Source organism: Mandrillus leucophaeus, unplaced genomic scaffold, assembly GCF_000951045.1.
Source record: "Mandrillus leucophaeus isolate KB7577 unplaced genomic scaffold, Mleu.le_1.0 Scaffold14, whole genome shotgun sequence".
NCBI classification, from domain to species: domain Eukaryota; kingdom Metazoa; phylum Chordata; class Mammalia; order Primates; family Cercopithecidae; genus Mandrillus; species Mandrillus leucophaeus.
In genome coordinates, this window is record NW_012101365.1 from 8,291,883 (window position 1) to 8,305,240 (window position 13,358).

General features: G+C 36.5%; 1 protein-coding gene across 2 annotated transcripts in view; it reads right to left on the minus strand.

Moving 5' to 3' along the window:
* The window catches only part of OMA1 (OMA1 zinc metallopeptidase), a 68,469-nt gene that overhangs the window by 17,752 nt on the left and 37,359 nt on the right, over positions 1-13,358 (minus strand). For both annotated transcript variants that reach the window (XM_011973854.1, XM_011973855.1), the window contains one exon: positions 1,142-1,291. In XM_011973854.1, coding sequence (XP_011829244.1) covers positions 1,142-1,291 — 150 coding nt within the window. The remainder of the gene's footprint in view (positions 1-1,141; positions 1,292-13,358) is intronic.

Genomic DNA, 13,358 nt, shown 5'->3' on the forward strand with positions numbered 1-13,358 from the left:
TTTGTTGGGCTGAATTTGAAGTTATACTGAAAGATACTTTTTTTTTTTGAGACAGAGTCTCACTCTATCGCCCAGAATGGAGCACAGTGGAGCAATCTCGGCTCACTGCAACCTCCGCCTCCGGGGTTCAAGCGATTCTCCTGCCTCAGTCTCCCAAGTAGCTGGGATTACAAGCACATGCCACCACACCGGGCTAATTTTTGTATTTTTAGTAGAGAGGGGGTTTCACCCTGTTGGCCAGGCTGGTCTCGAACTCCTGACCTCAGGTGATCCACCCACCTCAGCCTCCCAAAGTGCTGGGATTACAGGCATGAGAAAGATACTTCTATAATACACCTGGATCTGTTGTGCTATGCTTTAGCGCGTGGCCCAGTACCAATTCTTAAATTGCTAAAAAATGTTCTGCTTTCATAACAAGCCACCAAATTTAACACAAGTGAGATAGAAGAGAGCGTGTAACCTGCCTCAGAGATGCCTAACATCCATTTTGTCCTGATATGGAAACCATAAGAACATTTTGAATGATGTCAACAAATCATAAGATTTTCAGAGGATACTGAAAACTGCTTGGCAAAAAGCCACCTCAGCTTGACCCACTTATGAATTCTACAAAAAGAAAAGCTAGAGAGCAAATGCTTCACTCTTATCTTCATAAAGAAATAAATAACCAGAAACAAACTAACATGAAGATTTTTTTTTCCTAAAAAAACAAATTCCAGCATCACTACTACAATTAATATCCATTTGACCCAAAACTTTTGTACAGCTCACTAACTGGGTATTTTTAATAAAAAGCTTAAATCACCAAGGAAAGATTAAATTATCATCAACACGTTTAAAAAACTTAATATGCCTTGAGTTTTAAACTTTCATCAACTCAGTTAAAATTCAAGTCTCACACTAAACGAGTGAAACCTTCATTATTAAGAAAAGTCAACCGTACACAGCAATTTATTCTCCAAGACTTGTGGACAAGCAGAATTTTGCTTTTCAGTCAAATTCTTTGACAACTGATAATCCATAATTATAGTAATCAGAATAGTTAATAGGCTAGAACTCTCTTTTACCAGGCAGAAGTGACAGCATTAAAAATAAATGATACAGTAAAAACAATGTCCCACCTTCTACAGTGTCAGCTCACCTGAGGTATAAGTCTGTCCAGATGTTCAACTCGATTGCCATGAGAAGGGTGTGTAGATAACCATTCTGGCATCTTGGGTAGGCCATGCAGGCTATCGACAAACTCCATTTGCTGCCAAAACACTGAACTGGCTCTTATGTCTGCACAAGCCTAAAACCAAAATTAGTAAAACCACACAATGAGTTCAGTTTTGAGGATTGTTTTTTAAATACAACTTTATGTCACTACATGCTTTAAAGTCATTTTCTATCATCATTTTAATAAAAGTAGAACATGCCCATTGCTTAGAAAAAGACCCACCTCAAACAACATGGTATCACAGTACTGAAGTAACAGAATGCCTGCCCTTCCCATATACAACATTCACAATAACCCTGCTAACCAAAGATAGCTCACTGTTTTCAGTATGATGAATATTAAGAACATGTATTAAGGGTAAAATCTTTTACACAAATTAAAAATTTTGTTTTCATAAAAATAAAGTTTTAAAATATAATCTGTTATTAAATTGCATTAAAGGAACTTTACTTCTATGCCACTAGACCAATCAGAAAAAAACTTCAAACAAACATAAAGAGAAGACATTTTTATTGTGCACATCAATTTACCCACTTTTCTCAATGTATACGAAGGATATATTTAATTCATATTATACCTTATAAAACACAGTACCTTATAAAAGTATAATATAAAAGTACATTAGTGCTTTTTAAAAGAATGTATGTAGATATTGTGTATGTGTATGCACAATTCCATCATACACTCATATACATACTCATACATATATACTTGTATATGCACAGAACATATCTGAAAAGCTATTTAAGAAATTGTTAACAGTAGCTACCCTAAGAATGTATCTAAGGTATCTGATAGTGGAGAGGGAGCAGGACTTTTATTTCCGAACTATATTAAAATACATTATTTTATAATTAAAATTATTTTTAAATCCTCCATAAGGTGGATTATTAATAAATATTTTATTAATTTGTTCAATTTATTCACATTTCTTAACTTATTCTTTCTATAATAAGTAACTGGAAAAAAAGTGATTATATTTCCCAACCATTTTACTTTTCATTAAAACTAAGAAAAAAGATATATACTATACTGACTAAAATGTACTTTCAAAAAGGTTTATAATAGTGTAATTGTGAAACCCCAAAAGGCAAATATATTAATAGAACACGGCATGCTAGTCAATATCCATGCTACATCGTTTCTTAACAAATGCCATTAAAACATTTCCAAATGTTAGCAAAATAAAAAATTTTAAATTCAAGTAAATCTTAATATTTAAAGAAATATAATTCCTTAAGACCTCCGAGTATTTTAAGTCGAAAAGAATTCAAGGTACTTTACACACTATTGCACAGATATGGATATACATGTTTATATGTATATAAACAGGAATATACAAGATAAATGTATATAACAAACATAAACATGATTCATGTTTGTACACATATACTTATCTATATATGCAAGATGTGTGTGTGCTTATGTGTAAAGTACATATGTAACATATATATCTATGCAGAAATAATTATTTGATGCTGAATTAGAAACACTCACAGGAATACGTCCCTCAATAATAGGTAATCACATTCACAAAAAAAAGCTGAGATTAACAAGTATTCTTCTAAAATAATTCATAAAAATATAAAATGACTCGAAAGAATTCTAACAAACAAGAAACCCCTCTGAAAACTGGAAGATAAACATTTGAATGGACTACAAATTCGTGAATTATCTAACATGAAGTTTGTCTGGTATACAAACCAAAAGCATACTTATCTAATATTTTTAGCCTAAAACTGTTAATCAGAAGACAAAATATTTCCCTATTCAATCTCTAAGTAACACAGCTGAAGGGAATCTTTAAAGCAATATTTGATATGCAGAAATAGAAAAAGAAATTAATTATCCCAACGGACTAGAAAGTATTCCAAACTAAAAGTATTAAAAAGGGACTTGAGATATCTACTTTAATGTTAAGATAAGAGTGTTGAGTTTGTCTGTACTTCTCAAACCCAGTTCAAAGACCCACTAAAGTCAGATAATTTTGTTTCCAAAATGAGTATTTTATTCATATTTTTCCAATTTAGGAAAAATAAGTAACAGAGTGACATCAGCAAGACGGAAGAATAGGACGCCCTGAACCCTCCTTCCCCACATGAACACACTGATTCAACAATAACATACAAATTCCCTGTGTGAGAAATCCTGAAACTAAAGGTGCAATGCTTCTGCACCTGCACAAATACGAAATGAACCACATCAAACCTGGTAGAAAATTGGAGACACCTTCTTGCCATAATCTGCAAGAGCAATTACGTACCCCCAATACAGTGCACCATATGATCATAAGAACACCTGCAGCTCCCCACCACTCCTTGGGGAAGGAAAAAGTTGGCTTGTGTATCTAACATTCCAACTTTTTTAAGAGCTGCCCTAGGGACTGGCTTCTGTCTTGCCAGCCTTGTAGCACTGATGGAATCTAGAACACACTAGATGTCTAGGGGCCAGTGATAACGCAACAGAAGTTTGAACAAGCATACAGGCAGTTGCCATGACCACTCCCTGAAGCTCAGCATTAAATGAGTTGAAGAAAAACTCCAGAGCCTAGTTTCTCCTGGGGCAGGGCTTGGGGGAAGAGGTAGATCACGTGTCCAACATTCTAACATTTCTGAGGGCTGTCCAAGGGACTGGCTTCTGTCTCATCTGTCTTGTAGCACTGCTAGAACCCAGCATATGAACCAGATAGGACCCTAGACGCCTAGGCACCACTAAGAATAAAGACAGCAGTTTGGACTAGCACGAAGGTTTGAGAGGTTCTCGGAATCTCTGCTGTGCTGACTGATGAAGATCTTCTCCTGTACAACGACAGTCGGTAAAGGCTAAGAGGTTGCTGTTTTTTCCTAATGTGTAGATATCAACAATAAGAGTGAACAATATAAACAGAGAAATATGCACCAAAGGATCAAGATAAATCTTCAGAAACCGACCCTAATGAAAGGGAAATATATTATTTATCTAACAAGAGAATTCAAAATAACCATCATAAAGACACTCAATGAGGTCAGAACAATGCATGAACAAAGTGAGAATTTCAACAAAGACTCAGAAAATGTAAAAAAGTACTAAACAGAAATTCTGAAGCATACTCCCAAACTACACACTCCTGTACAGCCTATGGGTCAAGGAAAAAAACAAAAAGAAAATGATTTTGAGACAAATGAAAATGAAAACACAATATAACAAACCTGATGGGATATAGCAAAAGCAGTTCTAAGAGTATAGTTGATAAACACCTACATTTAAAAAAAGAAGAAAGCAAGCAAATAAACAAACTAACTTTATACCTGTAGATCTAAAAAAAAAAAAAAAAAAAAAAGAACTAAGCCCAAAGTTTGCAGAAGGAAGGAAATAATAAAGATTAGAGCATAAATAAAGGAAACAGAGAATTAAAAAATAGAAAAAAAACTAAAACTAAGAGCTTTTGGGGGAAAGATTTACAAAATTGACAAGTCTTTAGAGTAATTAAGAAAAAAAAGCCTTAAATGAACAAAATCAGAAATGAAAGAGGACACATTACAACATACCATTATAACTTATACCATACAAAGGATCATAAGAGACTACTTTGAATAATTATATGCCCACAAATTGGATAAGCTAGAAGAAATGGATAAACTCCAAGAAATATATAACCCACTAAGATTGAATAAAGAAATAGGAAATATGAACAAATCTATAACTAATGAGATTGAATCAATAATAAAAAAAACTTCCCAACAAAGAAAAGCCCAGAACCAGAACCAGATGACCTCACTGGTGAATGCACCAAAAACATTTAAAGAATTAATATCAATAGCTCTCAAAGTCTTCCAAAAAATTGAGGAGGGAACACTTCCAAACTCATTTTATGAGGCCAGCATTACCCTGATACCTATGCCAAAGACACTACAAAAAAAAAAAAAAAAAAATTAGAGGCCAATATCCCTGATGAACATAAATGCAAAAATTCTGAACAAAATACTAGCAAACCAAATTCAAAAGCATATTAAAAGGATCACACCTCATGACCAAGGAGGATTTATTCCCTGGTAATCAAGAATGGTTCAACACACAAAAATCAATTAATGTGATATACCACATTAACAGAATAAAAAAAACATGATCATCTCAACAGATGCAGAAAAAGCACTTGACAAAATTAGACATCCTTTCATGACAAAAACTCTCAAACACTAGAGATAGAAAAAAATTATCTCAACATAATTATAGCTATATATGAAAAGTCCACAGCTAGCATCACACTTCATAGTGAAAAACAAAAATTTTTTCCTCTAAGTCCAGGAACAAGGCAAGAATGCCCAATCTTGCCATTTCTGTTCAATATAGCACTGGAAGTCCTAGCCAGGGCAATTAGGCAAGAGAAAGAAATAAAAGGCATTTAAATCAGAAAGAAAGAAGTAAAATGATTTCTGGATAATATGATCTTAAAAGTAGAAAACTAAAGACGCCACACACACACACACATACAAAAACTTGTTAGAACTAATAAATAAATTCAGTAAAATTAGGATACAAAAATCAGCATACAAAAATCAGTTATGTTCTACACACTAACAACAAACTATCCCAACAGGAAATTAAGAAACAATTCCACTTACAGGAACATTAAAAAGAATAAAATACTTATTAAACCAAACTAAGGAGGTGAAAGCCTTGTACGCTAAAAAGTATTTTTAAAAAAACCAATGAAAGAAATTAAAGACAACTCAAATAAATGGAAAGACATCCCATGTTCATGGATTGTAAGACTTAATATTGTTAAAATATCCATACCACCCAAAGTGGTCTACAGATTCAATGAGATCTCTATGAAAATCCCATTGGCACTTTCTTATAGAAACAGAAAAAAATATCCTAAAATTCATATGGAACCACAACTAACCCCAAATCGCCAAAGCAATCTTGAAAAAGAGTAAGACTAGAGGTATCATGCTTCCTGATTTCAAAATATATTACAAAGCTACAGTAATTAAAACAGTATAGTATTAGCATAAAGATAATCATTCAATGAATGGAACAGAATAGAGAGCCCAAAATTAAGCCCACACAAATACAGATCTTTGATGAGGGTACCAAAAATATACAATGGGAGGCCAGGCATGGTGGCTCATATCTGTGATCCCAGCAGTTTGGGAGGCTGAGGCACATGGATTGCTTGAGACCAGGAGTCCAAGACCAACCTGGGCAACATGGTGAAACCATCTCTACAAAAAATTAGGCAGGTGTGATGGTACACGCCTGTGGACCAAGAAGCTTAGGTGGGAGGATCACCTGAGCCTGGGGAGTCGAGGCTAGAGTAAGCTGTGATCACATCACTGCACTCCAGCCTGGGTGACAGAGCAAGACCCTGTCTCAAACACACACACACACACACACACACACACACACCCCACAATGAGGAAAGAGCAATCTCTTCAACAAATGGTGCTAGAAAAACTGAATATTCACATGCAAAAGAATGAAACGATCCTTATCTTACACTACACACAAAATCCAACTAAAACTGGATTAAAGATTTAAATGTAAGACCTAAAACTATACAACTCCTAGAAGAAAATATAAGGGAAAAGTTTCATGACTTTGGTCTTGGCAATGACTTTGTGAATACGATACCAAAAGCACAGGAAACGAAAGGCAAAAATAGACAAGTGGAACTACCAAAAAGCTCTGCACAGCAAAGGAAACAGAGTGAAAGGCAATCTATGGAATGGGAAAAACCATTTGTATACCAAATATCTGATAAACAGTTAATTTCTAAAATATATAAAGAATTTCTACAATTCAATAGCGAAAAAACAAAAAACCCAATTCAAAAAATGGGCAAAGGACCTCAATAGACATTTCTTCAAAAAAGACATTCAAAAGTAGGTAACAGGTATTAGAAAAAATGTTCAATATCACTAATCACCAGGGAAATGCAAACCAAAATCACAATGAAATATCACCTTACACCTGTTAGGATATCTATTATTAAAAAAACAAGAGAGATAAGTGTTGGCAAGGATGTGAAGAAACTGGAACTCTTGTACATTGTCAGTGAGAATATAAAATGGTGTGGCCTTTATGAATAACAGTATGAAGATTACTCAAAAAACGTTTAAAAAGAACTAACATTATGATTTAACAATCTCACTTCTGGATATTTATCCAAGAGTCGAAATCAGGATCTCAAAGGGATTTGCACTCCACATTCATTGCAGCATTATTCACAATAGCCAAGAAGCGGAAACAACCTGAATGTTCCTCAACGAATGAACAGATTAAGAAAATGTGGTATAAACATACATCGAAATATTATGTGGCCTTAAAAAAGGAAATCCTGTCATATGCAACAATACGGATAAACTTTGAGGACATTAAGCTAAGTGAAATAAGCCAGTCACAAATGGACAAATACTACATGATTCCACTTAGATGTGGTATGTATCTAAAGTAGCAAGCTTGTAGAAATAGAGAAAAGAATAGTGTTTCTCAGGGACTGGAAGTAGGAGGAAATGAGAAGTTGCTATTCAATGGATATAAAGTCTCAGTTATGCAAAATGAGTAAGATCTAGAGATCTAATATATAACATGTGCCTATAGTTAAGTATGTATTGTACAATTAAAAAGTTAAGAGGGTAGATCTCATGTTAAATGTACTTACTAAAAAAGAGAAAAAATATTAACAAGGATAGACCAAAATAAAGACATTTTAAAAATAAATACTCAGTTTATCACAAGTCTAACTCATCTGCTTCAAGAAAATTATTGAAGAAAACTAACAACTTATTAAGCAACTGATATGGTTTGGCTGTGTCCCCATCCAAATCTCATCAACAACTGTAATCCAAATTTTAATTCCCATGTGTCGAGGGAGGGACCTGGTAGGAGGTGACTGGATCATGAGAGCAGTTCCCCCATGCTGTTCTCGTGATACTGAGTGAGTTCTCATGGGATCTGATGATTTTATAAGGCAGTTTTCCCTGCTCTTACATACTCTCTCTCTCTCCTGCCACCATGTAAGACGTACCTGCTTCCCCTTCCACCACGATTGTAAGTTTCCTGAGGCCTCCCCAGCCATGCAGAACTGTGAGTCAATTAAACCTCTTTCCTTTATAAATTACCCAGTCTTGGGTATTTCTTTACAGCACTGTGAAAATGGACTAATACAGCAACTAATTCGGTCTAACTCACTGCTTCAATAAAATTATTGAACTGAACTAAATAACTTATTAAGCAACTGGAGGTACACAAAGAAAGAATTAGACTCTAGGTAACCTTTCCTTCCTAAAACACAACTAATAATGGCTACCACTGGCCAGAAAAACATAAGAAAATATGTCTTAGTGAAATACTTTGGTCCTAGAACATTTTTTGAGACAGTAAACTATGATAATGGAAAGACTACAGGTTTTAGAACCAGAAATATCTGGGTTCAAAATACTAATTATTTTATTTATTAACAGTCATTTATAGGACACCACATACTAGGCACTGTTTTAAGTGTATTACAAATACTAACACATTATATTAACTCATTTAATCCTCATAATAACCTCATGAGGTAAATATTGGTAGGACTCTCACTTTACACATTAGATGAAGAAACCAAGATCCACAGTGACTACATAACTTGACAAAGCTCAAACAGCTAGTTAAGTGACAGAGCCATAATTTGAAACCAAGTAGTCTGGTGACAGAGTTTTTGCCCCTAGGTCAATAATTTAGTCTCTAGGAGTCTCAGATTCATCTGTAGAACTAAATTAAAGCAGTGAATTATCAAGTTAAAATGTGATAATTCTTGCAAAGCAGCCCCAGTCTAGGACTCAGAACATAGTGGACACTATTTCTATCCTTCCTTTCCCCTGGTGAGCAACCAGAGGCCTATGGTAATTGCGAGATGCTATGTTTGGTCCGAAGTGATGATGTCATGAATTTACAAGAAGGTTCTAGTACAATCCAGAGAATATAAATGTATATGAATATGCATTAATGAACATATTGAGAAAGAATTTGCTACTATTAAATTATAAACTCAGTGGGACATATTCATAAAGAATACAGTAGTATAAAAATTGTTCTTATAATTTCACCATTTCCCAATGCCAAAACAATACTAGAGAAATATGTATAAATAGATCTAGACCAAGTAAAAGCCTAACTGTACCGTTACCTGTAGCCAACGTTTTCACTAGAAATGCAAAGATGAAAAGTATCTCTGAATTTTGCTGTCTGTATTCACTAGACGCTCCAATAAAGCTCCTCTTAGCCATCACCCCCTTCCAAAAGTAAATCCTGACACTGAATGAATCTGAATCTTCTTTTAGGAAACCATTAACACCCTACACTTGTCCCAGTCATTGTAGCATCCTCTCCTGTATTCCACATAGACATGTGATAGGTAAAATAATCATCTGAGACAATACTACAAAGGATTGTGGCCGGGGGAGTTGGGCTCCTACAGCTAGCAAAATACACTGAGGCTGTTATAAGATTTAAAGGGACCAAAACAGATATAAAAATGATCATTATTTTAGAGGCAATACTGCAGAAAACCAAAACTGTTTCCAGCAGGCAAATATAAGATGGAAAGCTCCCTTTCAGAAACTAATCTATCTCCACTTTGGGAGGCAGAAACCTTACTGTCTGTGAGAGCTTTGGCAAGTTACTTAACTCCTCCATCCCTCAGGTTTACCCATACCTCATAGGGTTGTTACGAAGATCAAAAGAATGAACACATGTAATACACTCAGGACAGTGCCCAGCACATTAAGAATGTTACTGAAGCCGGGTGTGGTGCCTCACGCCTGTAATCCCAGCACTCTGGGAGGCCGAGGCGGCCGGATCACGAGGTCAGAAAATCAAGACCATCCTGGCTAACACGGTGAAACCCTGTCTCTACTAAAAATACAAAAAATTAGCTGCGCTTGGTGGCAGGCGCCTGTAGTCCCAGCTACTCAGGAGGCTGAGGCAGGAGAATGGCATAAACCCGGGAGGCGGAGCTTGCAGTGAGCCCAGATCGAGCCACTGCACTCCAGCCTGGGCTACACAGCAAGACTCCATCTCAAAAAAATAAATAAAATAAAATAAAATAAAATGTTACTGATTATTATACACTACCATCATTATTGTCATCATCTACCAGAAACTAGTTCATTTCAGTCTCACATACTTCCATAGGTTCATCATTTTCCAATATTGCTGATGGCAGCACTTCTTAAAGCTCATTTTATTCTGTAACCCACTTATTCTCTAAACAACATTTTTCTAGTCAATAATTTAAAATTGCTCTTTTCCAACTAAATGCAACATAATCTTGAGGTAATTTCAGCTAAGCCATTCGCAGTATTTGCCAATCCCTCACACTAAGAGAAAATTTATCAAAAATACTTCACGTGCTCCAACATAGAAATGAAAGACATATGTTGGTCATTTAATCTTGATTTTTTGCCCAATTTTCTGCATCTTTTGATTGCCAGCATGTCAGTTCACCAATCAATAAATTAAATTTTAATAAATTTTCATGTTACTTTTTTCCCTCTATCTTAGGTAAAGTTTTATCATAAGACTTAATGGCTCAAATCATAGCAATGAAAAATCAGATGAATACACACAGCCTATCTCATTTATCTGGGTGATAAAATTCAGTTCAAAATAATGTATGCATTATGAAAGTTACTTTACAACATACCTATTAAATAAGATGGTCTCCTTACTTACTGATTCTTTTCTTTCTTAAAAGAATCATTAAGCAAAGAACCTAAAACAGTAACCCAAATAAAACACAAAGATAGTCTGCTGTGATGAAAGCTCAGAATACTAACCTGAAAAACAAGAACTAAGGGTCTTCCTACTAACTAGGTATAGGTTATTAGATAAATCACTTCACATCTTTGGATTCTGGTTTTCTTATCTGTAAAATGAGAAGGTAGATTAAATTAGCTCCAATTTTCCTTCCTGCTCTAAAAGTCTACGATTCTACAAGGTACTATTTTAAATAAAGTTTAGAATTTGAAATTTTCTCATTTCTGTGATGAAAAGTAGATTTTGCTTATTACCTAATGCCCTCACTAGATGGTGCTATTGGCACAGTTATCTCAGGTTACTTGAGGAAACTAGCAGGCCGTGTTTCCCAAATGGGCCACTTAACAGGCTTTGGGGATTACTCCCAGTGACTGCTTTCCAAGCCACCATAGGATATTTATTATCCCCACTCCCCTCCCATTAAACATCAATAATTCCCCCCACTTCCCCAATAACTGTGACAATCAAAGACAATCATACACAATGTCATCCAAGAAAGCTACCCCATCCCAGTTCAGAACCACCAAAAGAAGCTCAGTTTTCCAAACTTAGGAAATTGTTATGAAAAAATTAAAACTGACAGTTTTGTTGCTTGCGAAATTTTTAAAAAGTCATTTCCATAATGACTGTAAAGTGTCAAAAGTTCTTTACAGTGACAAATGAATATTCATATTCCAAAAAATCAAATACTTAACAGGATATCTTTTGTCAGCTGATGACTGAACGGCTTGCTATTCTATGCTTAATTCACATGTTGGTCCTACCAGTCATTACTAATTCTATATTAATCATTCTGATAATTTATATAATGATAAATTAAATGCCTTCCAAATGAAAAATTAAAAGAACGCCTATAAAAACGTAAATATGCACAATAAAATCACTCATAGCCAAGAGCAGAGGAGCAGCAGAGAACCCCAGGGAAAGTAGGCTGCCTACTTTGAAAGAGGCTTCATGAGTAACATCATTTTTGTGAATTTTGCATATTGAAATCTCATAAATCCAATGGGACTGCACATGACCAATAGAACCATCTCTCAGAAATAGTTCCCATTAACCAAGCTCACAAGATTGACATAAAATCAGAATGCAAACTTCTTAATTTACAGAGATAACTACAGCTGCCCAAACCAGCAAGAGCACAAGCATCTATGTCCTTGGGTTAGCATTTTCTCTCTCTTTTAGGCATGTTACACAGGAAGCCAGGCTATAATCATAAGGTTGCCTAGGAAGGAGAGAATGAGGAAAAGGAGGATTATGTTGACATGATTTCAATGTTACAATGGCAAGAAGTCAAGGGAGCCTGATGCATCAGGGTCCAAAAAAAAGATACAAGCCACAAATAAGAATCAAGTCTAGGAGGCGGTTCCAAGATGGCCGAATAGGAACAGCTCCAGTCTACAGCTCCCAGGGCAAGCTACGCAGAAGATGGGTGATTTCTGCATTTCCAACTGAGGTACCGGGTTCATTTCACTGGGGCTTGTTGGACAGTGGGTGCAGGACAGTGGGTGCAGCGCACTGAGCATAAGCCGAAGCAGGCAAGGCATCGCCTCACCCAGGAAGCGCAAGGGGTCAGGGAATTCCCTTTCCTAGCCAAGCGAAACTGTGACAGACTGCACCTGGAAACTCGGATCATTCCCACCCTAATACTGCGTTTTTGCAAGGGTCTTAGCAAAGGGCATACCAGGAGATTATATCCTGCGTCTGGCTCAGAGGGTCCCACACCCACAGAGCCTGGCTCATTGCTAGCACAGCAGTCTGACATCAAACTGCAAGGCAGCAGCCAGGCTAGGGGAGGGGCGCCTGCCATTGCTGAGGCTTGAGTAGGTAAACAAAGCAGCTGGGAAGCTCCAACTGGGTGGAGCCCACCACAGCTCAAGGAGGCCTGCCTGCCTCTGTAGACTCCACCTCTGGGGGCAGGGCATAGCCAAACAAAAGACAGCAGAAACCTCTGCAGACTTAAATGTCTCTGTCTGACAGCTTTTAAGAGAGTAGTGGTTCTCCCAGAACAGAGTTTGAGATCTGAGAACGGACAGACTGCCTCCTAAAGTGGGTCCCTGACCCCCGAGTAGCCTAACTGGGAGGTACCCACCAGTAGGGGCAGACTGACACCTCACACGGGCAGGTACCCCTCTGAGACGAAACTTTCAGAGGAATAATCAGGCAGCGACATTTGCTGTTCAGCAATGTTCGCTGTTCTGCAGCCTCTGCTGCTGATACCCAGGCAAACAGGGTCTGGAGTGGACCTCCAGCAAACTCCAACAGACCTGCAGCTGAGGGTCCTGAATGTTAGAAGGAAATCTAACAAACAGAAAGGACATCCACACCAAAACCCCATCTGTATGTCACCATC